This window comes from Diaphorina citri, unplaced genomic scaffold (assembly GCF_000475195.1).
Source record: "Diaphorina citri unplaced genomic scaffold, Diaci psyllid genome assembly version 1.1 scaffold255, whole genome shotgun sequence".
NCBI lineage: Eukaryota > Metazoa > Arthropoda > Insecta > Hemiptera > Psyllidae > Diaphorina > Diaphorina citri.
Window position 1 is genome coordinate 156121 of NW_007377692.1, and position 27262 is coordinate 183382.

Here is a 27262-nt window from a genome sequence, read left to right on the forward strand (position 1 = left end):
CTCATGATGACATTGAATGATGAAGCTTAATTTAATGTTGTTTATTGCAGAATTTTGAGCTTCCAAGGGGTGACATCAAATCTGTACCACTCATGATGACATTGAATGATGTAGACTTGAAAACCATCAATACATACTTGGAACACCCTACGTACAACAATTTTTTATCAACTCTTGTTGTGTTGGATCGTGTATTTAGTGCAAAAACTTACAAGCTGGGCTCTTCTAAGCTTCGATTGTTGAGTTTTGGTGTATTTTATAGCAGGCTTGATGATAGTACATTATTATTTGAGAAAAAAAGAGCTTAATTTAATGTTGTTTATTGCAGAATTTTGAGCTTCCGAGGGGTGACATCAAATCTGTACCACTCATGATGACATTGAATGATGTAGACTTGAAAACCATCAATACATACTTAGAACATCCTACGTACAACAATTTTTTATCAACTCTTGTTGTGTTGGATCGTGTATTTAGTGCAAAAACTTACAAGCTGGGCTCTTCTAAGCTTCAAGATGATGGTGTCCCTGGCAGTACATTGATGGAGAGTAAAGAGAGATGGGTCCAAATAATATTTAACATAATCATGAGCTGTATGAATAAAGAGGTAAGGCATATTAGTTTGAAGAGAAAAGCAATTAATCAATATGAAATGTTAGTATTTTTGATTAGTATGTGAAATTGCTCTTTGGACCACTTGTTTATTTATATTAGGTAATTTTCAAGTCCACATAAGCTGGGCCATATTTAGGGGGGCTCAGGTTTTTGCTCCTTTTATACATCACTGTTTGGACTCTTGCCCCAACCCTCGGTAAAACGCTGTTTGAAGAGAAAAGCAATTAATCAACATGAAATGTTAGTAGTTTTGATTAGTATGTGTAAGAATTGCGCTTTGGACTACTTGTTTATTTATATTAGGTAATTTTCAAGTCCACACAAGCTGGGCCATATTTAGGATGGCTCAGGTTTTTGCTCCTTTTATACATCACTGTTTGGACTCTTGCCCCAACCCTCGGTAAAACGCTGGATACAGGCCTGTACACAAGTGGAAGGCAACCACTTGGTGAGGTTGGAACGGCGGAGGCGTTCTCTACCACCTAACCCTTGCTGCTCAAGAATCAGTGAACAGGTAAAAGATGCAACTTTGATGCTGGGCGATAGCCTCTAGATCTGTTATAATGCTACTTGACAAAGTATCCCAGGTACACAAAAAGCTTAGGAAACACCAGGGATAGGGACGAACACTACAAACAGCCCTAAAGGATGGGCTAAGCTTCTACGAATCTACGAAGTGTCTCAGTCTGAAAACATGAAAAATCTATCAATCACCAACCTCAGTAGTGTAGTGGTTAGCGCGGTGGACTTCGGATGTGGAAGTTGGTGGTTCGAGTCCAAGTCAAGTCATAAAATTTATCTAGGTGTAATATTTGTGAACGATATTTGTGACAAGCATGTAAATATGCTTTTTTTTTCGCGCTGACTTTTATATTAGGTGATAGACATTTGTGTAACGTAGGAATCCTAATAGGTTCTCAACGGAATCTTGGTCATCATCCAGTGAAGGAATCTTGTCGCGCTGACTTCTATATTATATTAGGTGATAGACATTTGTGTAACGTAGGAATCCTAATAGGTTCTCAACGGAATCTTGGTCATCAACCAGTGAAGGGATCTTGTGGAAGGATGCCAAAGTGGTATCGGATATGAGATTCGTAAACCTGGGCTCTCGTAACGACCGTTTTAGCCATTTGATTGGTTTTAGAAGAGCGGTCTTTGTTGATAACATAGATAACCTGCCGGGGTCGTTTCCCTTGTTCTATGAAAATGTTAACTATAAAATTTTCATTATAATTGACAGGGTCAAGTGTTTCAAATGCAACAGCGACCTTTGTACCTATGTCACTGACCAACATTCAACAATTTACTTTGTTACATAGTGCAACATGTCACTCTTCCATGTTCTTTGTTCATTCTTAAGCGTTCAGTGGTTAAAGCCAATTTTTCCTCAATATTTGTGATAGGACTGACAGATACCGTTGCTCACACTTCTGGATTCGAGATATACCCACACATCCCTACGAGAACTCTCAGGATTGAATTAATAGACAGAAAGCCTGGGTCACTAACCTTGCCCACTTGTAATTTGCAATAAAGAGCAAAATTTAAAATCATTCCAAGAGCATTCAACAGAAAACGTTAATGAACACAATAAAAACGAGAATCGCAGAAAGTTCAATGTACTTTCCCCCGCTTTCAACCCTATCAAGTGTCCCACATAAAAGTACTCGCGGTTCAACAAGCTTTAGAATCCAAGGGTCATGGGTTCAGAGGTCAAAATTCTCCAAGAGACATAAAAGTTCTGTTCCACACTTTAGTGATGGGAAAAATGAAACTTTTCAGGGCTCCGGATCCCAGGTTTCGAAACGCTCTAAGGTTTCGGATCTGAGTTCCGAAACCTGGAACCTTGAAACCTTCGGGTCCGTTAAGTACGTAACGAAGCAGACTTAAGCAGTAAGCAGGGAGGTTTCAGTTTCAGTTCAGTAGGTATCGACATAGTTTGTAGTGCGCTTGCGCTTCTGTCTTTCTCTTTCCTCTTTCCTTTATTGCTTTATTCAAGTTCCGAAACTTTAACTCAGCGGTTTCATGAAACCGGATCCGTATTCTCGGTTTCGAAACCGCGTTTCGAAACAGTTTCATGAGACACATCACTAAAAACTTTCTTGCTTTGAGTTCACAGGTCGTCGCGACAAATTTCGAGATCAGAGCTCATTTGTGTTAGAAAATGTGAAAAAAAAAAAAAACCCAAAAACCAGTTTTTTTGGCTTTATGGTTCTCTGGACAAAATTTGCACCACCATTTTCGTGTTCCCGGTAAAAAAAAAAAGACCTTTAATTTGATATATAGGTCGACCAGGTTTGGATAAGTCCTTCTATGGGGACAGACAGACGACACCGAAGCGAATACAAAAACCAGTTTTTTTTGGCTTTATGGTTCTCTGGACAAAATTTGCACCACCATTTTCGTGTTCCTGGTAAAAAAAAAAGACCTTTAATTTGATATATAGGTCGACAAGGTTTGGATAAGTCCTTCTATGGGGACAGACAGACAACACCGAAGCGAATACAATAGTCCGTCCCTTATACCTTTTTATTACTATTGTAATAATAAAGGAAGGACGGGCTAATGAAGGCCAAGTTACTTATGTAGACTTACATTTGTTCAACCTGGTGAACTTTTTCAGGTTGGGGTGTAGGTGTACCCATGTTTATTTTGTGGAGGGTTCTAATCTCTTTAATCTTTTAAACTCTGTAAACTCTCTGACTACCTAATAATCCACAAGAAAAAGCTACTGTAGTGGTAGACTGATGCTGACAACATATGGGTTCAGATAATCAGATGGCTAATTCTCAAATTCTCACTATGGCTTTGAGTTTAGATATTCACTATACCCATTATAAATGAGGTTTTTTTTAGATATTTTTTTCTCTAGATCTATATGGTACATTGAATTGGAAAAAAAAGTAGCAAAGTTTAATCATACCTATACGTAAGATCAATTTTTCTTTTCTTTTTCTGAACAACAACCTCTTAGTTTAATAGGGGGAACTGTAATAACAGGGGTCTTATCATTAAAAAAAAAAAAAAAAAAAAAAAAAAAAAAAAAGAAAAAACCAATGTGCGTGGTGGGTGTGGGTGTGCGTGGTGGATGTGTGTGTGTGGTGGTCCCGTACAAAGGACGGGTCAACCACTAGTAAGTCATAAAATGAGATTTTTTTTAAATCAAAATAGTTCCTATCTTTGTACCTGTACACTTTTCCTAAGCATATTGTGTCCAAGTCAAGCACTTCATACTAGATTACTAGACAAAGAAATTTAGAGAGAACACTCACTTGTAAATGGCTTTATGTGACTCTAAAATTCGTCTTGATGTGGCAAGCAGCAAAGCCATGGTAAGTTCTGCAGTAGCCTCAGTCAGTACATTGGGTGTGTAGCCTACTCGAATGTTACGATTTTTAATTTCTTTGAGATCTAAATGGTCAAAACCGACGGACATTGTTGCTATCACTTTCAGATCAGCTGAAATAGAACATTCAATTGATATAATTAGATGACACAGACATGGTGAAAAATTCAAGTATCTATGTTGATACAGACTACATAGATTTCAAAAAAAAACTAGTAATTAGAACAATAAAATGCATAAGGAAGACTTTCTTGATAATTTCAATAATCAAATCGAATTCTTTGTGGTAAATATATTGTCTATTGCCCATTGCATACTGAAACAAAATAGAATTCTCACAAACCAATCCCTATGTTGATACAGACTACATAGATTTCAAAAAAAACTAGTAATTAGAACCATAAAATGCATAAGGAAGACTTTCTTGATAATTTCAATAATCAAATCGAATTTTTTGTGGTAAATATTTTGTCTATTGCCCATTGCATACTGAAACAAATAATACTAAAATCAAACCAATCCTACAGCTATTATAACATTGTTCGACATTGAATTGGAAAAAAAAGTAGCAAAGTTTAATCATACCTATATGTAAGTTCAATTTTACTTCAATTTTTCTTTTCTTTTTCTGAACAGCAACCTCTTAGTGTAATAGGGGGAACTGTAATAACAGGGGTCTTATCATTAAAAAAAAAAAAAAAAAAAAAAAAAAAAAAAGGACAGGAGAAATTCAGAATTGTTCAAAAAGTTCGAAATTCGGAGTTCGCCCATACCATAAGAGTGAAACATGAAAATCCGACATCTCCACTAATATTTATTCTATTGCACATTGCATACTCAAATAATATCACGGCGTTCGCACAAATTTCAATCTTACCCACTGTGAATACAACCCAGGCTATGGGGCTCAACCACTTTTTTTTTCTTCGCTGATAAAGGAAGTTCGAAACACGCTGATCTCAATAGAAATGCTTAAAATTTCATTTGAACAGGCTATTCTATTCACTCTTCAACAAGCAGGGCCCGTCCCTCCGGGAATTTTTTAGCCCGTAGTTTATTCGATCGTGGTTAAGGAAAATCAGTACCTATGTATGTACCTACCTAATTTGTTTAATATTCAGTTTATTACTATTATTGATTTGATTATTGATTTTACTTTCCAGCAATGATTTAAAACCAAGACTAGAGCCCGTTCTCCCTTTTCTCCTTTTAATGTTTCCTAATAACTACCAATATAATGTTTAAGTCACCCATCCACCCCCTAAAAGACATTGTTTAAGTTACAAGAAATAAACATTATTATTATTAGATTTATTTTCCTTCCCATCAGTACTTAATTTTTGCTAGTTATGGTAGTGTTTCCAATAGGTGTCTGCTGCTAGGCTGATAATTTAAGGCTGGTATCTATTCTGATTAGGACAAAGTTCACCCCTTGTAGGGATTGAACCAGCAATCTAGGGCTTACAAGGCAGATGTGCTACCCTCCAAGCTAACTAGGCTGGCAGATCATTCCTGAAAAGTACTAATGTGTACTTATATAGGAACATTAAGAAAGACATTGTTTAAGTTACAAGAAATAAACATTATTATTATTATTATTAGATTTATTCTCCTTCCCATCAGTACTTAATTTTTGCTAGTTATGGTAGTGTTTCCAATAGGTGTCTGCTGCTAGGCTGATAATTTAAGGCTGGTATCTCACTTGGTAAGTGACCGTGAAAGGCTCTAATATTTTCAAATCCTGATGTCTGATTGTAGAAAGCAGTAGTGGATCAACATGTAAAACGAATGCGGTATGAAAAGTTTGCGTCCAGGTGTACACCAGATGACTCGTTTTGGGGATCTGTCAAGGCCCTGTTTGGCTATGTAGGTAAGTAAAACATGGAGCTAGGTAGGTAGCAGACATTCCAGTTTCTTGTGTAATTAATACCTAATCAAAACAAGCTAGCTGTAACAGTGTAACACATAGCAACCTAAGTAGTGTTGTGGTTAGATTGGTGAACAGGAAAAACTTTGACATAGTGCCTAAACTGCCTATCAAAAAAGTTCATTTTGTCTAAAATCATTTTTCTCAATACACCTACTAGTAATACGTACTTACATTATAATTATAATAATCCATTTTCTAGAACTTGGAATCACATCTCTGTACGAAATTTTGAGAACAAGAAAGAATTTCTACTTATGTACTTACATTATAATTATAATAATCCATTTTCTAGAACTTGGAATCACATCTCTGTACGAAATTTTGAGAACAAGAAAGAATTTCAATTGTGTTGAGCATACCTTATGTCCATCACAAATATCATTCCCCAATAATTAATGCACCTTTTAATTAAGGCCAGTTAATTTTATTGACCTCTAGATACAAGTACTAACCTCCAGATTTGTCTCTATTCAGGAACGTCTGGTAAACAATGATGAATCGACCGCTGCTTCTCAGGTATCGATAAGGAACGATGCTATCATCAGCACCTTTCTGCCCTCGTTCGACAGTCGAACTGCTACCACTGCTGTTTCTCCTCTTCCTGAGACCTCTTGCTCTCCTCTTCCTGAGACCTCATCTCAGTCCCTGGTCATCGAAACTGTGGTTGATACTCATACTCCCCCTCCCATCGTCCCTCCTATTGAGGAAAGTAATTCGAGCCCAGGTTCGTTAACACAAACTATTATCAACCCCATACCATTAGATTCTTCTACTACTAGTCCTTCTGTTGATTCACCCATTATTGACTCCGCGGCCCCCACTGTTGAATCTTCAGCCCCCAATGTTGAATCTGCAGCCCCCACTGACGATATGGATAGTGAACTCGATATTGACATGCCCGATGAATATTTTAATATTGAATCGACAAAAAGCAAGAAACGTGTCAACAGCAGTTCCCCAGTTAAGGTGAGCAATGACAAAAAAATTTGTATTGAGCCTAAATCTGAACTCGATTGTCTTATTCCCATCATAAGGGAAATTGAATCTTCCATAGATCCTGACATAATTATAAAACTCATTGAAGATCTGAAAAAACAACCAATTAAAAAGAAATTGGATATCATTAAATCTAATTATGATATGGAACCATCTTTTGTTTCAACCCTGTTGGAGAAACTCTTATCTCTTGAGTCGAATTCTATCCAGCCTAGGCTTAAGAATAGACTAAAGAATCTAAACAAAACAATTTTGACTGCATCGCATGATGCCACCTCCAGTGGTACTCCCACTCCCACTCCTGCCTCCCAAGCTTGAAATTATCCGTCCCTTACCAATTCCCCCTCCTTACCTCCTTATTATTATCCATTTTCTCCTTTCATTTTCAATCTGTTTCATTACATTTTTTTCCCTCTCAATCGCTAGCTTTTGGATTTGTACATGCTCTCTCTGCTCATTTCCTTACCTACCTTCAATTTATCAAAACTTACCAATTTTCACTCTACATGTTTTATTACCTGCCCTTTTCCTCACCTTCGTCCTTCCACCACTGATTGTCATGCTTCACTGTCATACAAGGAAAACATGATGCATATAATGCATAATGTAAATAGTGAACCCTTCGAGTCAAAGTCAGTCGGACGGCTCCTCCATTGCACGCAGGCTATACGTACACTACCGCCCCTGAGAAAGTCGGGATTCTCTCATGATTTAGTCCGGCATGGGCGCCGTTATATGCTTTCATCTTTCATACTGTCACCTTTTTGCAGTAAATTTAGAAGAAAAAATCTTAATCTCATTTTCAGTCTGAAAACGCACGTATTTGTATGTACATAGGTTGACATGCTATTATTTAACCTGAGATATGTATCTGTTTTTTTTGTCAGTAGGTATGGGTCAAATCCTGAACATAAAAGGAGGAAAAATTGATATGATAAACAAAAAGCTTTACATAGGTAACCTACCTATTGTGAAGTTTTTTGTCCTAAAAAAAAAGCTCATCAGCAACTTACTATCAGCTTCGGGCTTTTTGCTTCGACTTGTGTACAGAAACTTGGAAACTTTGTATGGGATCAACTTCTCGAGCACTGAGACGCACGTATATGTATGTCTACTTAGTAGGTACCTACCTAGTTATACCTGCAGCCATAACTTCCGCAATGCAATTCGTCACGTGGGGAATAGAACACGTCACGTAGGAGACAAAATGAAGCTCGAGGGGCGGGGCGGGCCCCCCGTATATGGTCCAGTGGTCTGTACGTATGCACGTTTGTATACAAATTTTGTACATATTGTCTTGTGAGGCCAGTAGAGTGGGTTGAAATCCCACAATACAGTGAAGCAGAAAATATTGATATGCTCTTATCTGTTAATGGGCTGCAATTTACATGCCTAAAAGTCTCTCTTCTGTTTGTGCAGGTAATGGATACCAAATTTCTACCTATACATTTTAGTATGCAGTAGGTTTAGTAGGGGAACCTTGGTGGCCAGGTGACAGGTGAGTCTGCACAGTGGTCTGCAAACTGGAGGTCCTGGCTGTATTGTCTTGTGAGGCCAATAGAGTGGGTTGAAATCCCACAATACGGTGAAGCAGAAAATATTGATATGCTCTTATCTGTTAATGGGCTGCAATTCACATGCCTAAAAGTCTCTCTTCTGTTTGTGCAAGTATGGATACCAAATTTCTACCTATACATTAGTATGCAGTAGGTTTAGTAGGGGAACCTTGGTGGCCAGGTGACAGGTGAGTCTGCACAGTGGTCTGCAAACTGGAGGTCCTGGCTTCTATTCTTAAATTAGAAGTGCACTCACCTCCATGAATACAATCGAGTACTGTAAGTGGTTAGCTAAATACTTGGAAGGAATGAAGTGAGGTTCTAAAACAAGACTAGAGCCCGTTCTCCCTTTATTCCTTTAAGTCACCCATCCATTTATTGGCCTTGCTCGACGTAGCTTAACATAGGTGACGCTAAAACCGGTCTTGAAATAACGACTGAAGTGTTATCTAAAACAAAAACTTTCTTCCTTTGAGTTCACAGGTCGTCGCGACAAATTTCGAGATCAGAGCTCATTTGTGTAAGGCAGACGCTCTAACTATTACATAAAAGCGAGAACAAGAGAGCATAAAGGAAGAAAGAAAAAATCCACATACAAAATATTCTAACTAAAGCCGGCCATTCACTATCATGGCCTGAACGGGTGCGCCTGTCAGTTCTACCTTATAGTGTATGGCAGCAATAATAAGTCTCTCAGGCGACCTGTCAGGTTTACCTGATAGTGAATGGCAGCAATAATAAGTCTCTCAGGCGACCTGTCAGGTTTACCTGATAGTGAATGGCAGCAATAATAAGTCTCTCAGGCGACCTGTCAGGTTTACCTGATAGTGAATGGCAGCAATAATAAGTCTCTCAGGCGACCTGTCAGGTTTACCTGATAGTGAATGGCAGCAATAATAAGTCTCTCAGGCGACCTGTGAGGTCTCCTTGATAGTTATTCAGGCACAAGGTGTGGGATTAATATCAGAGGCATTCTCTTTCATCCAACAGGTTCAGCATACTGGACGTACGTCCTGCTCTGGATTCATTTGAGAACTGGTGGGATAGAACCCGAGTCATGTATATGCGATGGCGATATGCTTTTGATAATGAAGAGGAGACACGACAGCCACAAAAAGGATAAACCCTACATAGCGAGGCTAGAGTAATAGAGAAATATGTTGAGTTATCAGGCCGTGGGCCACAAAGTGAGTTTAAACTGCGTTTTCTATCTCGGTTTCAGCGCGAACGACATGACATGTCCATAAGTATTGGTAAAGCGCTTAAGAGAGAGAAAAAAAAATCTCGGTTTGAGCAATCTGATCGACTATTTGGAATTTTTAAAAACCAATCAGCTTGCTTAATCCGAGAGTCAAACTTGAACTGAGTTTAAACTCACTGTGTGGTCCCCGGCTTAAATGGCCCAGGATCAAAATCAGAGTTTAAACTGAACTGTACGGCATGAACAACATTTACGAACATGTTAAGTCGCCTTTTCGGTAAAAAGTTCAACTCTTGAAGTAACCAACCGGATTAGATAGTTTAAAACTTTTTTCAATTGGTTAATTTAAGATTGGTTAATCCAAGGGTTCAATTTAAATCGAGATGTTCGTGCTTCTGCAACTCGGCACATACTACGGACATGATTTCGCAATTTGAACCTCATCATCTAGCAATAGCACGTTACATTTCAATGAATAGATTTGCCGTTGCTTTGCCGCAGGAATGAGTTATTTGTACGCACCTTTAAACAGATGGTTACGATGTTCATAAAGTGTTTTCCTACAAACTGTTTATAACAGCACTTTAAATTGAGATTATTGAGGGATTAGAGATTTTTCTTTAGGCCATCAATGAAATCGGTTTTTCCTATGACCTACTTTGGTGGTGTAGTGGTCAAGACCCACGCCTGGTTGTGGTGTTTATAGCAGCACTTTAAATTGAGATTATTGAGTGATTAGAGATTTTTCTTTAGGCCATCAATGAAATCGGTTTTTCCTATGACCTACTTTGGTGGTGTAGTGGTCAAGACCCACGCCTGGTGAACAAGTTAACACGGGTTCAATTCCGTGCGTGGTGTGGAATTTCATCCTCAATATTGTTTCAGAACTTGACCAATGTGATAGTAATAGCCTGCTGGGTATAAGGATCCTTCAGTCCTATATAAAGAGTATAAGGCAATCCAGTATTATTGCTGTCTTTTTAGTTTGAGCTTTTGTCAGTTCACTTTTTATTTTTACCTTAGAACTCAGGGTTTTTTATGTCCATCACAAATATCATTCCCCAATAATTAATGCACCTTTTAATTAAGGCCAGTTAATTTTATGATCTCTAGATACAAGTACTAACCTCCAGATTCAAAGTCCGACGCGTTAACCACTACCTCTGAGGTAAAAAACATTCGAGCTTATTTCAATAAATTTCAATTGTGTTGAGCATACTTTATGTCCATCATAAATATCATTCCCCAATAATTAATGCACCTTTTAATTAAGGCCAGTTAATTTTATTGACCTCTAGATACAAGTACTAACCTCCAGATTCAAAGTCCGACGCGTTAACCACTACCTCTGAGGTAAAAAACATTCGAGCTTATTTCAATTTTTTCTTCTTCTTTCAGCCACGCTTGACGAGTGCACAGAGTACTACAGGGGCCTTGAGATTGATCCTCTTATCATGGTGCCCCCGACCCAGGCCTTATCTGAAACCATCACTATGCTCATCATACATCCTTCCATACTCATGGCTGAGGCCATGCAAAAAATCACTAGAATTCTATTTGGTAAGTTTTTGTGACTCTTTTTTTTAAATCAGTATAGAAGAAGCCAGCAGTTCCGAGTTCTGCCAATTTTGGTTATTGTTCTCGTTATTGTCCCTGACAAAAAGAAAAAAAAAAGCGAGGTATAGGTTCCGTCCAATTTATTAATAGAAAGTAAAAATGCCATTGATATATTTATTACTTGTAAAATAAATGTGGTTGATTAGTATTTTTTAAATCAGTATAGTACTTACCATTAGTATCAAATGCAATAAATAATATCAGTTTTATCATTATTATTATTATTTTTCTTGGTTAATAAGATTTTAATTATGGAAGAATGAGTTTCAATCAGTAATAATTTGTAATTAATAATTACTGATTAGTATTTTTGTTCTTAACATTTTCTCCAGTGAGAGATTATTGCACATGGAATAATATATTCTGATTTTCCAAAGTCACCCTCACACAATTTCCATAATTTAGTTCTAGTAAGATGAGTATTTCTATAGAATTCTCAGTCATGATCATCAAGCATTGGATTTCATTTTGCTTTGTTCTCATAGAGGCACTTCATATATCATGGGCTTGTTGTGGAAAGTGTTGATTATGTTTTGTGCTGTTATCCTGGCCATTTCCTGTCGAGTTTCAATCTGGGCACTTCCAATGTGAGGAAGAATCACTGAAATCAGAGAAGAACATAATTAGTTCTTTATGATGAAACCACCTTTCCTTTCTATTGAATTAAGTTACGACTGGTCATAGATTCATTTTGCTTTGTTCTCATAGAGGCACTTCATATATCATAGGCTTGTTGTGGAAAGTGTTGATTATGTTTTGTGCTGTTATCCTGGCCATTTCCTGTCGAGTTTCAATCTGGGCACTTCCAATGTGAGGAAGAATCACTGAAATCAGAGAAGAACATAATTAGTTCTTTATGATGAAACCACCTTTCCTTTCTATTGAATTAAGTTACGACCTGATCATAGAAGTGTTAAAGCACCTCATTAAAAAAAAAGACGCGATGCTAGGATAGTATGTTAAATTAATACACCACTAAGGTCACTGAAGTCAATGAGTATAGGTAAAATATCAACACGTAAAATGGGTGAATTTCATTGCGCAATTTATATGTTTGACACGGGTTTTAAATTCTTTTTATTTTGGTCATAGAAGTGTTAAAGCACCTAATTAAAAAAAAAAAGGCGCGATGCTAGGATAGTATGTTAAATACACCACTAAGGTCACTGAAGTCAAAGAGTATAGGTAAAATATCAACACGTAAAATGGGTGAATTTCATTGCGCAATTTATATGTTTGACACGGGTTTTAAATTCTTTTTATTTTCCAGTTCAAATGAGGTCGACATTTCTCAATGAGTATAGGTAGGTATCTAAGTACAAGCTGTTTTTTCCAAGCTGTAAATTATTATCACATACCACAATTGTCGAGCTGCAGAAGTGGACTATCCAGCGGCAAAGGTTCAGGATACATCACATCCAGCCCTGCTCCTCGTATCTTCTTAGCTTTGAGTACATCTATCAGGGGAGTGGACTATCCAGCGGCAAAGGTTCAGGATACATCACATCCAGCCCTGCTCCTCGTATCTTCTTAGCTTTGAGTACATCTATCAGGGTTCTGCCTTTGCTCTCAGTTATGGTACCCGAGGCGCTAAAGATAAAGTAGATGCCCACGGTATCTCCCATGATCATGTGGATGAAGATAAAGGCACTCACGTGACCTTTGTGAAAGCTGTCACCCAAAGTAAACACCCTGTGGAGGTGCTTCTCATTAGTAACCATGGAAATGGAGATAACACGGATATCAGCGATGAAGTCTATCAGGGCTTCCTGATCTACCAGTTGACCTCGGCTTGTGTTGATTAGAATAGCACCTGGCTTCATAGATTCTAACCGGGCGCGGTTAATCAGATGGTGTGTGTCTGGCGTGAGGGCAGATGTGATAATGATGAAGTCACTTTGTTTGCACAGGTCGTCGATATTGGTGTGCTCGGCCCCGCGCTCTGAAATAAAATGTAAATTTTCAAGTTTCGCTTTTATTAATGTTGAGATATGTTTGTTTGTATGTACATAGGTTGACATGCTATTATTTAACCTGAGATATGTATCTGTTTTTTTGTCAGTAGGTATGGGTCAAATCCTGAACATAAAAGGAGGAAAAATTGATATGATTAACAAAAAACTTTACATAGGTAACCTACCTATTGTGAAGTTTTTTGTCCTAAAAAAAAAAGCTCATCACCAACTTACTATCAGCTTCGGGCTTTTTGCTTCGACTTGTGTACAGAAACTTGGAAACTTTGTATGGGATCAACTTCTCGAGCACTGAGAGGCCAATTCTGCCACAGCCCACTATACCCACAGTGGAATTCTGTAATGCTGGACCGCACATGAAATTCGGCGCCCAGGACTTCCATTCTCCTCTGCAAGAAACGGGAGTAGAAACATATTTGATAACATCTATATAAATAAAATTGTAGATTTGTCTGTACATTTCTTAGAATCGTAAAATTTTTAGTTATTCTTAACTCCTTATGCATCCACGATTCCAAAAATCACATTAGAAAAAATTCTGTCAGTCTGTCTGTTTACGTATGTATGTCTGTCTGTCTGTCACGCTAAATAGACCTTTGGTTGTCCTCTTTTCACGAGAAAACGGCTCGACCGATTTTGATGATTTTTTTTTTTTTTTTGTAGATTTGTCTGTACATTGCTTAGAATCGTAAAATTTTTAGTTATTCTTAACTCCTTATGCATCCACGATTCCAAAAATCACATTAGAAAAAAATTTGTCTGTCTGTCTGTTTACGTATGATGTATGCATGATTGCATGTATGTATGTCTGTCTGTCACGCTAAATAGACCTTTGGTTGTCCTCTTTTCACGAGAAAACGGCTCGACCGATTTTGATAAAAAAAATTGTGGTTGTTAAGAAGAGTATGTGTAAAAACTAAAATCCAATGTAAATGCACATACGGTTGGAAAAAAGGTTTAAAGAACAGCAAAATAAAATCTGGAAATTACTGTACAGTGCTGCTGTATTAGTGGTTCGTATGAGAACTTCATGTGATGTTGTTCCTTGTATTATCTTTTTCATCCCTGTATTCCCTGTACGGGTTTCTAACCTCTGTGGTCCAGTTAAGGGAAATCTGTCCATTTAAAAAATAAAATAATATTATTAGGTATAATAAAAATTAATAAATAAAAAATGCAATCGCCATGTTGTTTTACGCCTTGAGAGCTATGTTCTTGCTAATTTCTGAATCTATATAAATAAAATTGTAGATTTGTCTGTACATTGCTTAGAATCGTGAAATTTTTAGTTATTCTGACTCCTTATGCATCCCCGATTCCAAAAATCACATTAGAAAAGTTTCTGTCTGTCTGTGTATGTATGTAAATATGTCTGTCTGTTACGCTAAATAGACCTTTGGTTGTCCTCTTTTCACGAGAAAACGGCTCGACCGATTTTGATGAATTTTTTTGTGGTTGTTAAGAAGAGTACTCGGGGTGACATAGGCTACTTAAAATTGTCACATTACATCCTGATTCAAAATGGCGGTGGTTCAAGGTTATGCCTATTATGCTGCACTGTGGGACGTGTCAGGGAGCGCGTAGCGCGATCGTGTGTGTGTGGTGGTGGTGGTGTGTGTGGTGGGTGGGTGTTGTGTGTGATGTGTATGTGGTGGGTGGGTGATGTGTGTGTGGTGGGTGGGTGTTGTGTGTGGTGGGTGTTGTGTGTGATGTGTATGTGGTGGGTGGGTGTTGTGTTTATGATGTGTGTGTGTGGTGGTGTTTGTGTGTGATGTGTGTGTGGTGGGTGGGAGTTTGTGTGTGGGTGTTGTGTGTGTGTGATGTGTGTGTGTGGTGGGGGGGTGGGTGTTGTGTGTGATGGGTGTGGTGGTCCCGTACAAAGGACGGGTCAACCACTAGTAAGGACTAAGAAAAGAAGAAAAAAATCCATCTTTTTAGCTAGTTTGCAAAAACTTTGTTCCATAGAGATGAAAATAATTATAATTTCCGAGATTAGCTAAGCTAAACCCCAAAAAATTATGTAATATGTGTTCGAAAATGAGAAAATGGCCCTTTTTTGTCCGAAAAAACCCGTTGAAAGACGAATATAAATAACGTGTTTACTTCCGAGAACACACCACCCTGAGACCCTGAAACGTGTGGTTTGGGATTTGAGAGCTTACAGTAAAATTATTTCTTCATTCACTCGTGTAAGTAGAGCCTACATTATCATGTTCCTTACCTACATATGTACTATGTACATTGTACATAGAAAATCCTAAGGTATTGAATTGAAATAAATTTCAATGTTTACATTATTTTGAGATCCGAGTGTAATTCAAAATAAATTCCAAATTCCTAAGGTATTGAATTGAAATAAATTTCAATGTTTACATTATTTTGAGATCCGAGTGTAATTCAAAATAAATTCCCGAGTAAACAATTTTACCAAGTTGTAAAAGTTACGGAACTTAACGTCAGATTTAATGATTTATTTTCTTTATCTGCCACCTAGCTCCCTTTATCGCAAAACTGCAGTTGAAGAAGGAGGCAAAGATCGTTTTGTATCACATTGTTTTAATACTTCGCTTTGAGGTGACTAATAATATCATCTGCCACCTAGCTTATCGCAAAACTGCAGTTGAAGAAGGAGGCAAAGATCGTTTTGTATCACATTGTTTTAATACTTCGCTTTGAGGTGACTAATAATATTCTCGAAGATGGCAAACCATCTTAAGCAATTGCCTTTAATGAGTAAATTCTTGTGCTATTTCCAGGAACCACTGAGGGACATCCAGCCAATCAGACCAAGCGTTTCAAAAGGAAGCCTTACTACTATGTATCTACCCAGTCCGACCTACTTCTACAAGTAAATTCTTGTGCTATTTCCAGGTACCACTGAGGGACATCCAGCCAATCAGACCAAGCGTTTCAAAAGGAAGCCTTACTACTATGTATCTACCCAGTCCGACCTACTTCTACCTGACATCCATGTGACATTCCCGGCCTTTGACATCCAGGTCCCTGCCACCAAGCAGCAGATAGACCTCGCTCCCAATTCAATCATCCGTTACACTCCAGTCTATGAGAAACAACTAGTACCGACAGCTTCGCATCAACATTTTGAGAGGATCCTCAACAAGATCAAAAGTTTTAAGCGAAAACTCAAACAAAGATGAACCGACAGGCAAGAATATTATCACGCTCAAAGAGAAGAACGCAAACTTGATCAAACTAATAGCGAACCTCAAACAGGACTATGCCTTGCAAGTCAAACAGATTGTTCCCTCTGTCGAGTTATTTAGACGATAAAGCTCATGTGGACAAGGAGAAACGTCCTCAGAAACTAGACAACAAAGATGAACCTACAGGCAAGAATATCATCACGCTTAAAGAGAAGAACGCAAACTTGATCAAACTAATAGCGAACCTCAAACAGGACTATGCCTTGCAAGTCAAACAGATTGTTCCCTTTGATGATATACCATCCGAACTGAAGACGAGTGTGATCAAAGATTTGATCAAAGTGAACGAGATGAATGGGCAGTTCTGCTATGTGATAGTAGTGAATGGAGATGAGGCTGTTATATCACAAGTATTGGCTCTCCGGGGTGTTAGTGTGACCAGAGTGGGAAGAGATATGTCCAAGAGTTTGGATCCAGATCAATACCTCCCCAGAGATGTGGCGAAAGCGTTGAGCATCTATGAGAAGCAACAGATAGAAGAGTTGAGGAAGAAACTGAACAAACATACCATCCGAACTGAAGACAAGTGTGATCAAAGATTTGATCAAAGTGAACGAAATGAATGGGCAGTTCTGCTATGTGATAGTAGTGAATGGAGATGAGGCTGTTATATCACAAGTATTGGCTCTCCGGGGTGTTAGTGTGACCAGAGTGGGAAGGGATATGTCCAAGAGTTTGGATCTAGATCAATACCTCCCCAGAGATGTGGCGAAAGCGTTGAGCATCTATGAGAAGCAACAGATAGAAGAGTTGAGGAAGAAACTGAACAAAACGGAGACGCCTAGTGAAGACAAGTTTGACAAGAATCGAGAGTGCTCGAGTTTCACTCTGTATGTGTTTTGAGCACTTTAGAACTTTGACCATTTTCTAGCGCAATTTTTGAACTTGTTTTTCTTTTAGTTGAATTTTGTTTTGGAGGTTTATGAGCCTGATAGACAAGCTCTGCAAAGGGAGAAAACATCATCTATTCTCTGTGAAAGTAGAAGTCTGTGTCTGTCAGAAATAATTTTCTTTTTAAAGAAAGGTGCAAAGGTCATTATGACTGGTATTTTTATTCCATTCCCCCCATGTGGGGAATCCATATAGGTATAATGAAACGAAAACTCAAAATGCACCGTAAGAAGTATCATACAACTCCCCAGTATCCTGCCGTATCTGTGGAACCTCTCGCCATGACACCCATAGCAGTCCCCGCCTATGACTATTTTCCAGTAGGTCCTGACTATCTGCATCAGTATTTGCAAATTAGTCACAAATACGATAGACAGTCCTGTATTTATTTGAAAATATCTGAAGATAGTTTTATGAAGGTTCAATGCTATCCCATCCTACCACACACTGATCAAGTAGAAACTTATCCCAATTCCTATAACAATGAAGTTCTCACTAACCCTGACGTTGCTAATGTTTATCACACTCTTGTTCCCAACGCACCCGAACCATATCCCCAGAATTCTATCTATAACATTGAACTCTCTGCCACTACTTCTCCTCTACCTTATGACAATGTTCCATATTCGAATAGCTATTACTACCAAGGTGGTTTCAGTAAGCGGCCTACCTATCCAGGCTATACTCCTCATTCCCCTTCACACTCCCCCAGAATTCTATCTATAACATTGAACTCTCTGCCACTACTTCTCCTCTACCTTATGACAACGTTCCATATTCGAATAGCTATTACTACCAAGGTGGTTTCAGTAAGCGGCCTACCTATCCAGGCTATACTCCTCATTCCCCTTCACACTCAGCTGATCAGTCATCAGGTGACAGTGTCTACACCCCCACCACTGTCACTATCAGCAACAACAACAACACCTACACTATGATGTACTGATTTATTTTGAAAATTGGAAGAAAAAAGCCTAAGAACAAGAAGATAAGTTGAAATATTGACTCCACTTTCTCTTCAAATTTAATTGATCCTAAGGGCAAGGTAAAGCTCGACCCTTGACAACATACCCCCACCATGCCCTAACTGACTCTACATCTCACTAAGCAGTTCCTCTTTCTCCTTTCCTCTATTTGTCAACCTTTTCTATCATTTTCTTTCTCTCCCTCTTCCTTTCTTTTCTTCCGTCTTGTCTTTCTATTTCTCCTTCCTTCAATTTCTCTCTCCCTTTTTGTATATTCCTCTTTCTCTCTCCTTCCCTTGACAAATGGAGTGTGCCTGAAGGCATGTGATGTGTTCCAATCCACTCGATCCCATATTTGAGGAATGTTTTTCCTTGACGAAAGCGTGATTTCATCAGAGGATACAATTGATTTCACATACGAGTATTATGAATGCTTACGGTGGAGATTTTCAGGGCAACTTGTTAGGCATCGAGAATGCTATTTTCTTCACTAGTTTACGTCCTAATATTGGTCGTGTGAATGTGAAGTCCAGAAAGCATCATTTTTCGCAGACCGCCAAAAAACGCTTTTTTTCTGACCAATAAAAAAAATCGTCTCTTTTCCTGACCATCAAAAATTGTATTTTTTCTAGGCGTAAAAAAATAGTCCTTTTTACTGACCGTTAACTTACCCTGAACAGTGCTGAGAAGCCACCTAGGAATCCACCCAATCTCAGAGTGGAAGGTCTCATCAGAATACTGAGTGCTATGGCAGGTCGACTCCCCGGGTTCGAATTCCACAGTCGACAAAAATTTACACTCGTTTTTAGATTGCAAATATTTCAACGGGTGAAACTCTGGTGTTCTCGTGTTGACCCAGCACCTAAATGGAAATTATTATGTCTCTTATCGCCCATCTGATGAGGGCCATACTAAGGGGGGCATAGGCCAGTGGGTGAAGATATTAATTAATTGATATCAATTAAATGTTGAATTTTACATACATTGGGAACTTTGGGGGAAAAATGTAGTTTTTTTTTCAAGAGATTTGATAGAAGGAACTGTAACTACTAAGGTCTTATTGTCCCGAAATCGAAGAGAGAAGGAAGACATGATATGAGAAAGCCAGCCGTTCCGAGAACGAACCTTATCCGTTCAGGATACAATCCGCCCCGGGCGGGAAAAGAAGAAAAGTTGTACCTTAAATATCCACCCCATTCATTAGCTTGTAAAATTCAACACCTTGATTTAAGACTCGATAGCTTTCTGAAGGGCCATTCTAATTATTGGATTACATATAAGGAAAATGAATACTATCTACTTCACTATTGTGTGTCCATTTTCTCTTTGAAGTAACTTTAACACGTTATGTACGTTCCAGGAACAGAGCACATTAATAAGTGATTTCAAGGGTGTTTAGAGAGGGGGGGGGGGGGAAAAAGATTATCTCAGTATTGGTGTCTCGGATTTTTCGATTAATATCAATAACAAAATAATTTTTCTTGGTAAAGTTAAATCACGTCACAAATTCATGAAATAGGCCTCTGTTTCATTACCGTACAACGATCATTATTACCGTACATTTCTTTATCGTACGCACAAATGGCAACGCTGCAAAAGCAAAACGAGCAGAAAAACGACCATGTGGTCAAAAAATTTAAAATTTTCTTTTTAAAACCTCGGAAAAAAGTTGAAAAAGACAAGTTAATAAGTTGATACCTAAATAAGCTTTTATTGTAACTTTCAAAGATAAAAACCCCTCTCCTTTATTAACACCCACTTTTGCACGAGTTTGTTTCACCAGTGCCATAGAGATCACCTCCTACAAGATACCAAGAGCAAACTCCAAAGTGTGACTGTTGCAGCAGTTGCAGTTGCAATCATGACAACTGACCTGGTGGATCATGTCTTACGTTATGTTTGAAACACTTATTGAATATGATACAGCATCCAAAACAGTTTTTTTGTTGAGGAAGGAGTCTTTTCTTACATCTGTCTTTTAGGTCCTTATTTTAATAGGCACAGTATATTGGTGGAAAATATTTGAAAACCCCCGATTCTTACCCACACCTATGTTTCCCATTTGTATTGTTTCAGACACAGATAGCAACATCATGAGCAACAACACGAATGCCATCAACAATAATGACAAGACCAACAGTTCAGCCACAGGGGAGAGGACAGGCCGGGGTCTTCAGAAAATATTTGAAAACCCCCGATTCTTACCCACACCTATGTTTCCCATTTGTATTGTTTCAGACACAGATAGTAACATCATGAGCAACAACACGAATGCCATCAACAATAATGACAAGACCAACAGTTCAGCCACAGGGGAGAGGACAGGCCGGGGTCTTCTAGCCAAACATTTCCCAGGATTATTCCAAGCTTCTGGTTCCCTCGCTGCCTCCAATAGTGTCAGTCTGTTTGGCAAATACCTCAGCTCTGCCTTTGCTCTCAGTTATGGTACCCGAGGCGCTAAAGATAAAGTAGATGCCCTCACCCATGATCATGTGGATGAAGATAAAGGCACTCACGTGACCTTTGTGAAAGCTGTCACCCAAAATAAACATCCTGTGGAGGTGCTTCTCATTAGTAACCATGGAAATGGAGATAACACGGATATCAGCGATGAAGACAATAGCTTGTCGAGTTATTTAGCTCTGCCTTTGCTCTTAGTTATGGTACCCGAGGCGCTAAAGATAAAGTAGATGCCCTCACCCATGATCATGTGGATGAAGATAAAGGCACGCACGTGACCTTTGTTAAAGCTGTCACCCAAAGTAAACACCCTGTGGAGGTGCTTCTCATTAGTAACCATGGAAATGGAGATAACACGGATATCAGCGATGAAGACACGAATGCCATCAACAATAATGACAAGACCAACAGTTCAGCCACAGGGGAGAGGACAGGCCGGGGTCTTCTAGCCAAACATTTCCCAGGATTATTCCAAGCTTCTGGTTCCCTCGCTGCCTCCAATAGTGTCAGCCTCTTTGGCGGTCCAAATGTACCAATCCTTGATCCTCGTAAATATGTTATTTGATGTGTACTTGACTTTTTGATTCTAATGGTATCTTTGTTTTGGTTTTCCTGGATACTACAGAATACCCACGAACACTTTTTTGTGTAAAATGCAGATATCTAGCCAATGTTGTATTTTATTTAACATTTAACCCAAGAACCGAAAATTCGAGAGTGGGGATAAAAATCTCGTAGTGGGGATTATCAGCTGATATCAAAGATTGGCAGCACTGGCGCTGTCTAGTAGAGAAGATGGGAAGCTCTTGATAAAAATTTAGCTGTTGGCATATTTGAATAATTTTTGTGGTTGGCGGGATTTTTTTCGTGGCAAAAGGTAAGCTTTAAAAAGCCTTATCATCCTTTATCAGATGATAAGTTAATTGCATGGAGGTATAAGGCAAGGGGAAAAAGCCAAAAACCAATTTACACCAAAACAAAAACAAAAGATCTGAGCTAACCAGAAAAATGGCGTCTCTAAACCGAGAAAAAAAATGGTGTCTCTAAACCGCGAAAAAAATGGCGACTCTTAACCGCAGTCACGAGCTTGGTTTAGTATGGCAAGAGGGGAAACATAAACCTAAAAGTGGTTAATGCCCCTCACGTCATAAACACACTTCCATGTGAGGGGAGGTAGTGACCTTGAATGAACCGGGCTGAGGTGTCCTCAGAAACTAGACAACAAAGATGAACCGACAGGCAAGAATATCATCACGCTTAAAGAGAAGAACGCAAACTTGATCAAACTAATAGCGAACCTCAAACAGGACTATGCCTTGCAAGCAAGCAAGCTAACTACTTACAACTAAGTTACATGAAACTGTAGACCCAAGCCTAATTATACCTATTGAATTGCAATTTGTTTAATTTTCAGACAAGACAAAGACAAATACTTGAAAGATTTAACGCGTGATAATACTCAACTTCTGATCAACAAAATTTGGGAGCTGCCCACTGAAAGAAGAGATGAAGATATTGTTGCCACACTTCCAGATCGGCAGATTGTCCCCTTTGATGATATACCATCTGAGCTGAAGACAAGTGTGATCAAAGATTTAATCAAAGTGAACGAGATGAATGGGCAGTTCTGCTATGTGATAGTGGTGAATGGAGATGAGGCTGTTATATCACAAGTATTGGCTCTCCGGGGTGTTAGTGTGACCAGAGTGGGAAGGGATATGTCCAAGAGTTTGGATCTAGATCAATACCTCCCCAGAGATGTGGCGAAAGCGTTGAGCATCTATGAGAAGCAACAGATAGAAGAGTTGAGGAAGAAACTGAACAAAACGGAGACGCCTAGTGAAGACAAGTTTGACAAGAATCGAGAGTGCTCGAGTTTCACTCTGTATGTGTTTTGAGCACTTTAGAACTTTGACCATTTTCTAGCGCAATTTTTGAACTTGTTTTTCTTTTAGTTGAATTTTATTTTGGAGGTTTATGAGCCTGATAGACAAGCTCTGCAAAGGGGGAAAACATCATCTATTCTCTGTGAAAGTAGAAGTCTGTTGATAGAATTTTATTTTGGAGGTTTATGAGCCTGATAGACAAGCTCTGCAAAGGGGGAAAACATCATCTATTCTCTGTGAAAGTAGAAGTCTGTGTCTGTCATAAATACTTCTTTATTTAAAGAAAGGGTGCAAAGGTCATTATGACTGGTATTTTTATTCCATTCCCCCCCATGTGGGGAATCCATATAGGTATTATGAAAGATACCTAATTTAATACATAGTCGCGACGACGCTGTAACATTGTTATTAATAAATACCCACTGTTGTGTAATGAGGAGACATTATTGTAGCCTTTTCTTACTTTTTTCCTTGTCTGGACCTTTTGTTTTAGGTATTCTTTGTGAATAGAGTTTAAACAGGGTGATTCAATTCCCGAGGCAATCCGTTAGTCAATTAGGGTGGGGCTATGGTCAAATTTTACTCTTACAGTCTTGTAGAGGAAGAGTCTGGAGTCAATTAGGGTGGGACCATGGTCAAATTTTACTCTTAAAATCTTGTAGAGGAAGAGTCTGATTCGATTCCCATAGCTTATAAATGAATTTCAATCTTGGAGTGCGCAATCTTCAGTGCCATCTACTTTGTGGTCCACCAAAGACGTTTCGTTTTAATCAGTTCTTGTTTTGTGGGTATTGATTATTAACCGGTTCAAAACCTACTGAAAGCTAAGCTAAGCTACTGAAAGCGTCGCAGTTGAGAAACGTAGTCGCGCGACTTTCAGTTGTGTGTAGTCGCCTAAAAAACCAAACCTATGAAAATGTTTGAGACTATCATTTCTATACACTTCCAAAGTGCATCGGGCCTAACACTCGAGTCCGTTCGAGTATCCAAACAGGTGGTGGAATAGTAGACATAGTTCTGTTACAGTGTTACACCCAGTATTACTCTAGATTCACAATAATCAGGTAGTTACTCATTTTGATCTTGTCACCAATGTGTTGGTATTCTAGTCATTTGATTACGGGGTGGTATCACTTTTAAGTTGATAAATTTATCTACCTGAGATTTATTATTATTATTTTTTTTTTGCACATATCACAGTATTTTTATGTCAACTGGGTTGATAAGGCAGTCAACGGCCCGCCTGGTCCTCAGAAGGTCGCGGGTTCGAATCCCACCCAAGGTATCGGATTTTACACTCATTCATTTGAGAATTAGGCACCGATCCTTTTCAATATTATCTGTCCGAAACTGTTAATTCGACCCAAGTCGTAAAACTGAAATTAACCGTTGTGTTGGCGCTGTACAAGAAAAGCTAAATTAAAAAAAAATCTCATCATCGAATATTTATTTCCTCGAGTAGATATTAGGTAGGTATGAGTGACAAAGTATCACAAGCATCAACTCCAAATTGGGATACTGAAATGCCATCAGATACTGCTATTAAGTTTAACACCGATCCTTTTCAATATTATCTGTCCGAAACTGTAGATTCGACCCAAGTACCTTCCGGACGTAAAACTGAAATTGACCGCTGTGTTGGCGCTGTACAAGAAAAGCTAAATTAAAATAAATTCTCATCGTTGACCATTTATTTGCTCGAGTAGGTATTAGGTAGGTATGAGTGACAAAGTATCACAAGCATCAACTCCAAATTGGGATACTGAAATGCCATCAGATACTGCTATTAAGTTTACCGTTATTATGTTCGATATTCTTAGGTATCATCTGAACCACCCAGTATTTCAATGAGATATTTTAAACAAAAGTCTGGGAGTCACCCATTACTATTTACCTATTATTAATAACATTATTGTTCTTAGTCAGAATTATAAACATTTTATTTATAGGTATTTTTTTACCTGTAATAATTTTGGTTGTAAGAAAACCCCCAAAAAATCATTTCTACTTTAGATCTAGTTTTATTCACATATGCCTTTCAAGTGTTTGTGTTGCTCTGTGAATGTTAACTTTCGAACTCGGCAATTTTTCATTTTTGTTTTTCTCTTCTTTAATTTGACAAATTTTGAATTTATTACACGGGATTTAAAGTTCGTCCATAAAAATCACTTTCGATCCATAAGACGAATCCGTAGATACCTATTCAATTATTTACGTATGTTGTGTTTTGTGAACTTGTGATTTAGATATAACGTTTCTATGGATATCTATTTTTAATTGATTAATTAATTAATTTACATAATTTACCCGGCCTGAAATATAGATACATATAATAATAATTTTATTAGTTCTCGGAAAATACTTTAAAAATCCATATTTTAACAACTTTTACTGTGAATAATGTGAGTACATTTTTCTGTTTTCGGAAATTTAGATTTTTCCTCTTTTCCTGTGGTTTTCACCCGCAATAGAAAAATAATGTTAATAATTTGAATTTATAACCAACAGTGTATTTTTAGCAAAAACCATGACATCTTCGGTCAGTGGATCTCTTGGATTTCTACTTTGGACTTCAATATTACTCAGTTTAATTCTCTGTGAAGGTAAGTTTTTTTGCATTTTTTAACTGGTAGTAGCAGATTGGTTAAGCCATTTACCTGACAAATTGGACTGGTTTAGTCCAAGCTAAAGTAGATAAAGTAGATACTTTTTCTCGTTGATTGTTGCTAGAAGCTTTCCTAGGGTCAAACAAAAACTTGCGCTCATATTTCGATAGCAAAGATGCGATTTGCAGTTCTCAGACTGAAATCTGAAGAATCTGAAGCCCTGCCCGTCGAAAGTAGAACTTTTATACTGTATACCTACGTTGATTCCTATTGTTGTCTTTCAATGGGTCTACAATCTCATCTACAATCTCACAGTCTAAAATTATGTTCATGATTTCATTGAGGAAACTTGTTTAAATTCCTGCGATAGGTCAACTATAAATACCTATTGACAGTAAGAATTGTATTTATTGATTATTGATATTAATTTTATCAATAAAAATAATCAAGAAACATTTCAATAAAGATACTATAAGCGTGCCTGCTACATTTATCTAATGGCCCAAGTAGACCAATTTATTCAGGTAGGGCGATAGTTTGTGTAAAAACTAAAATCCAATGTAAATGCACATACGGTTGGAAAAAAGGTTTAAAGAACAGCAAAATAAAGTCTGGAAATTACTGTACAGTGCTGCTGTATTAGTGGTTCGTATGAGAACTTCATGTGATGTTGTCCCTTGTAGCAGAACAAAATTGTATTTTCTTTTTCATCCCTGTACGGGTTTCTAACCTCTGTGGTCCAGTTAAGGGAAATCTGTCCATTTAAAAAATAAAGTAATATTAATAGGTATAATAAAAATTAATAAATAAAAAATAATGGTATTCCTATTGATAACAAAAATGAAGGAACTGATAATGACTCTCCCACGAAAATAAGCTTGCTAAACCACGCTATCGCACCTTTGGATGTCATTGAACCGACACAGAAATCAGATTCTGTTGATAACAAAAATGAAGTAACTGATAATGACTCTCCCACGAAAATAAGCTTGCTAAACCACGCTATCGCACCTTTGGATGTCATTGAACCGACACAGAAATCAGATCTGAGCAAAACATTTTTCCGTCCTGATGATACTATTGTTGTAGAGGCTTCTACTGAGAAACATATCACCAATGCTTTTAGTACTTCAACCTCACATAGTTTCTTACCAATTTATACGTCTGAACTTAATTATTTCCCAACTGTTGGTTTTACCAATATTTACGATCGGACTGAAATCCCACAAATACCTACCTATCCTGAAGGAGAAAATACAATTTATGCCATTGCCATGTTGTTTTACGCCTTGAGATCTATGTTCTTGCTAATTTCTGAATCTATCTATATAAATAAAATTGTAGATTTGTCTGTACATTGCTTAGAATCGTGAAATTTTTAGTTATTCTTACTCCAAATAAAAAATGCCATTGCCATGTTGTTTTACGCCTTGAGATCTGTGTTCTTGCTAATTTCTGAATCTATATAAATAAAATTGTAGATTTGGCTGTACATTGCTTAGAATTGTGAAATTTTTAGTTATTCTGACTCCTCATGCATCCCCGATTCCAAAAATCACATTAGAAAAGTTTCTGTCTGTCTGTGTGTGTATGTATGTAAATATGTCTGTCTGTTCCGCTAAATAGACCTTTGGTTGTCCTCTTTTCACGAGAAAACGGCTCGACCGATTCGTAAAATTTTTAGTTATTCTGACTCCTTATGCATCCCCGATTCCAAAAATCACATTAGGAAAGTTTCTGTCTGTCTGTGTGTGTGTGTGTGTATGTATGTAAATATGTCTGTCTGTTCCGCTAAATAGACCTTTGGTTGTCCTCTTTTCACGAGAAAACGGCTCGACCGATTTTGATGAAATTTTTTGTGGTTGTTAAGAAAAGTACTCCGGGTGACATAGGCTACTTGAAATTTTCCCATTCAATCCTGATTCAAAATGGCGGCGGTTCAAAGTTATGCCTATTATGCTGCACTGTGGGACGTGTCAGGGAGCGCGTAGCG

General features: G+C 38.0%; 2 protein-coding genes and 1 long non-coding RNA gene across 3 annotated transcripts; 2 read left to right on the top strand and 1 right to left on the bottom strand.

Annotated features, from left to right (window-relative positions):
* Window positions 1-8183: 8183 nt before the first annotated feature.
* On the top strand, window positions 8184-8831 carry LOC113466368. The gene is made up of 2 exons (XR_003390784.1): window positions 8184-8419; window positions 8666-8831. It is a non-coding gene; the product is annotated as an uncharacterized LOC113466368 (long non-coding RNA).
* A 2740-nt stretch (window positions 8832-11571) lies between these two features.
* Window positions 11572-13697, bottom strand: LOC103506693 (glyoxylate reductase/hydroxypyruvate reductase). Its single transcript, XM_026821691.1, has 5 exons — window positions 13454-13697; window positions 13001-13206; window positions 12623-12701; window positions 11955-12088; window positions 11572-11731 (listed from the first exon to the last, which is right to left on the bottom strand). Exons 1-4 carry the CDS (start codon window positions 13695-13697, stop codon window positions 11967-11969), a joined length of 651 nt encoding a protein of 216 aa, XP_026677492.1. The 3' UTR covers window positions 11572-11731; window positions 11955-11966.
* Window positions 13698-16475: 2778 nt separating this feature from the next.
* Window positions 16476-22785, top strand: LOC103506708. The gene is made up of 2 exons (XM_026821692.1): window positions 16476-16918; window positions 22558-22785. The coding sequence occupies exons 1-2, from the start codon at window positions 16476-16478 to the stop codon at window positions 22673-22675; spliced, it is 561 nt and encodes a 186-aa protein (XP_026677493.1). The 3' UTR covers window positions 22676-22785.
* Window positions 22786-27262: the final 4477 nt, after the last annotated feature.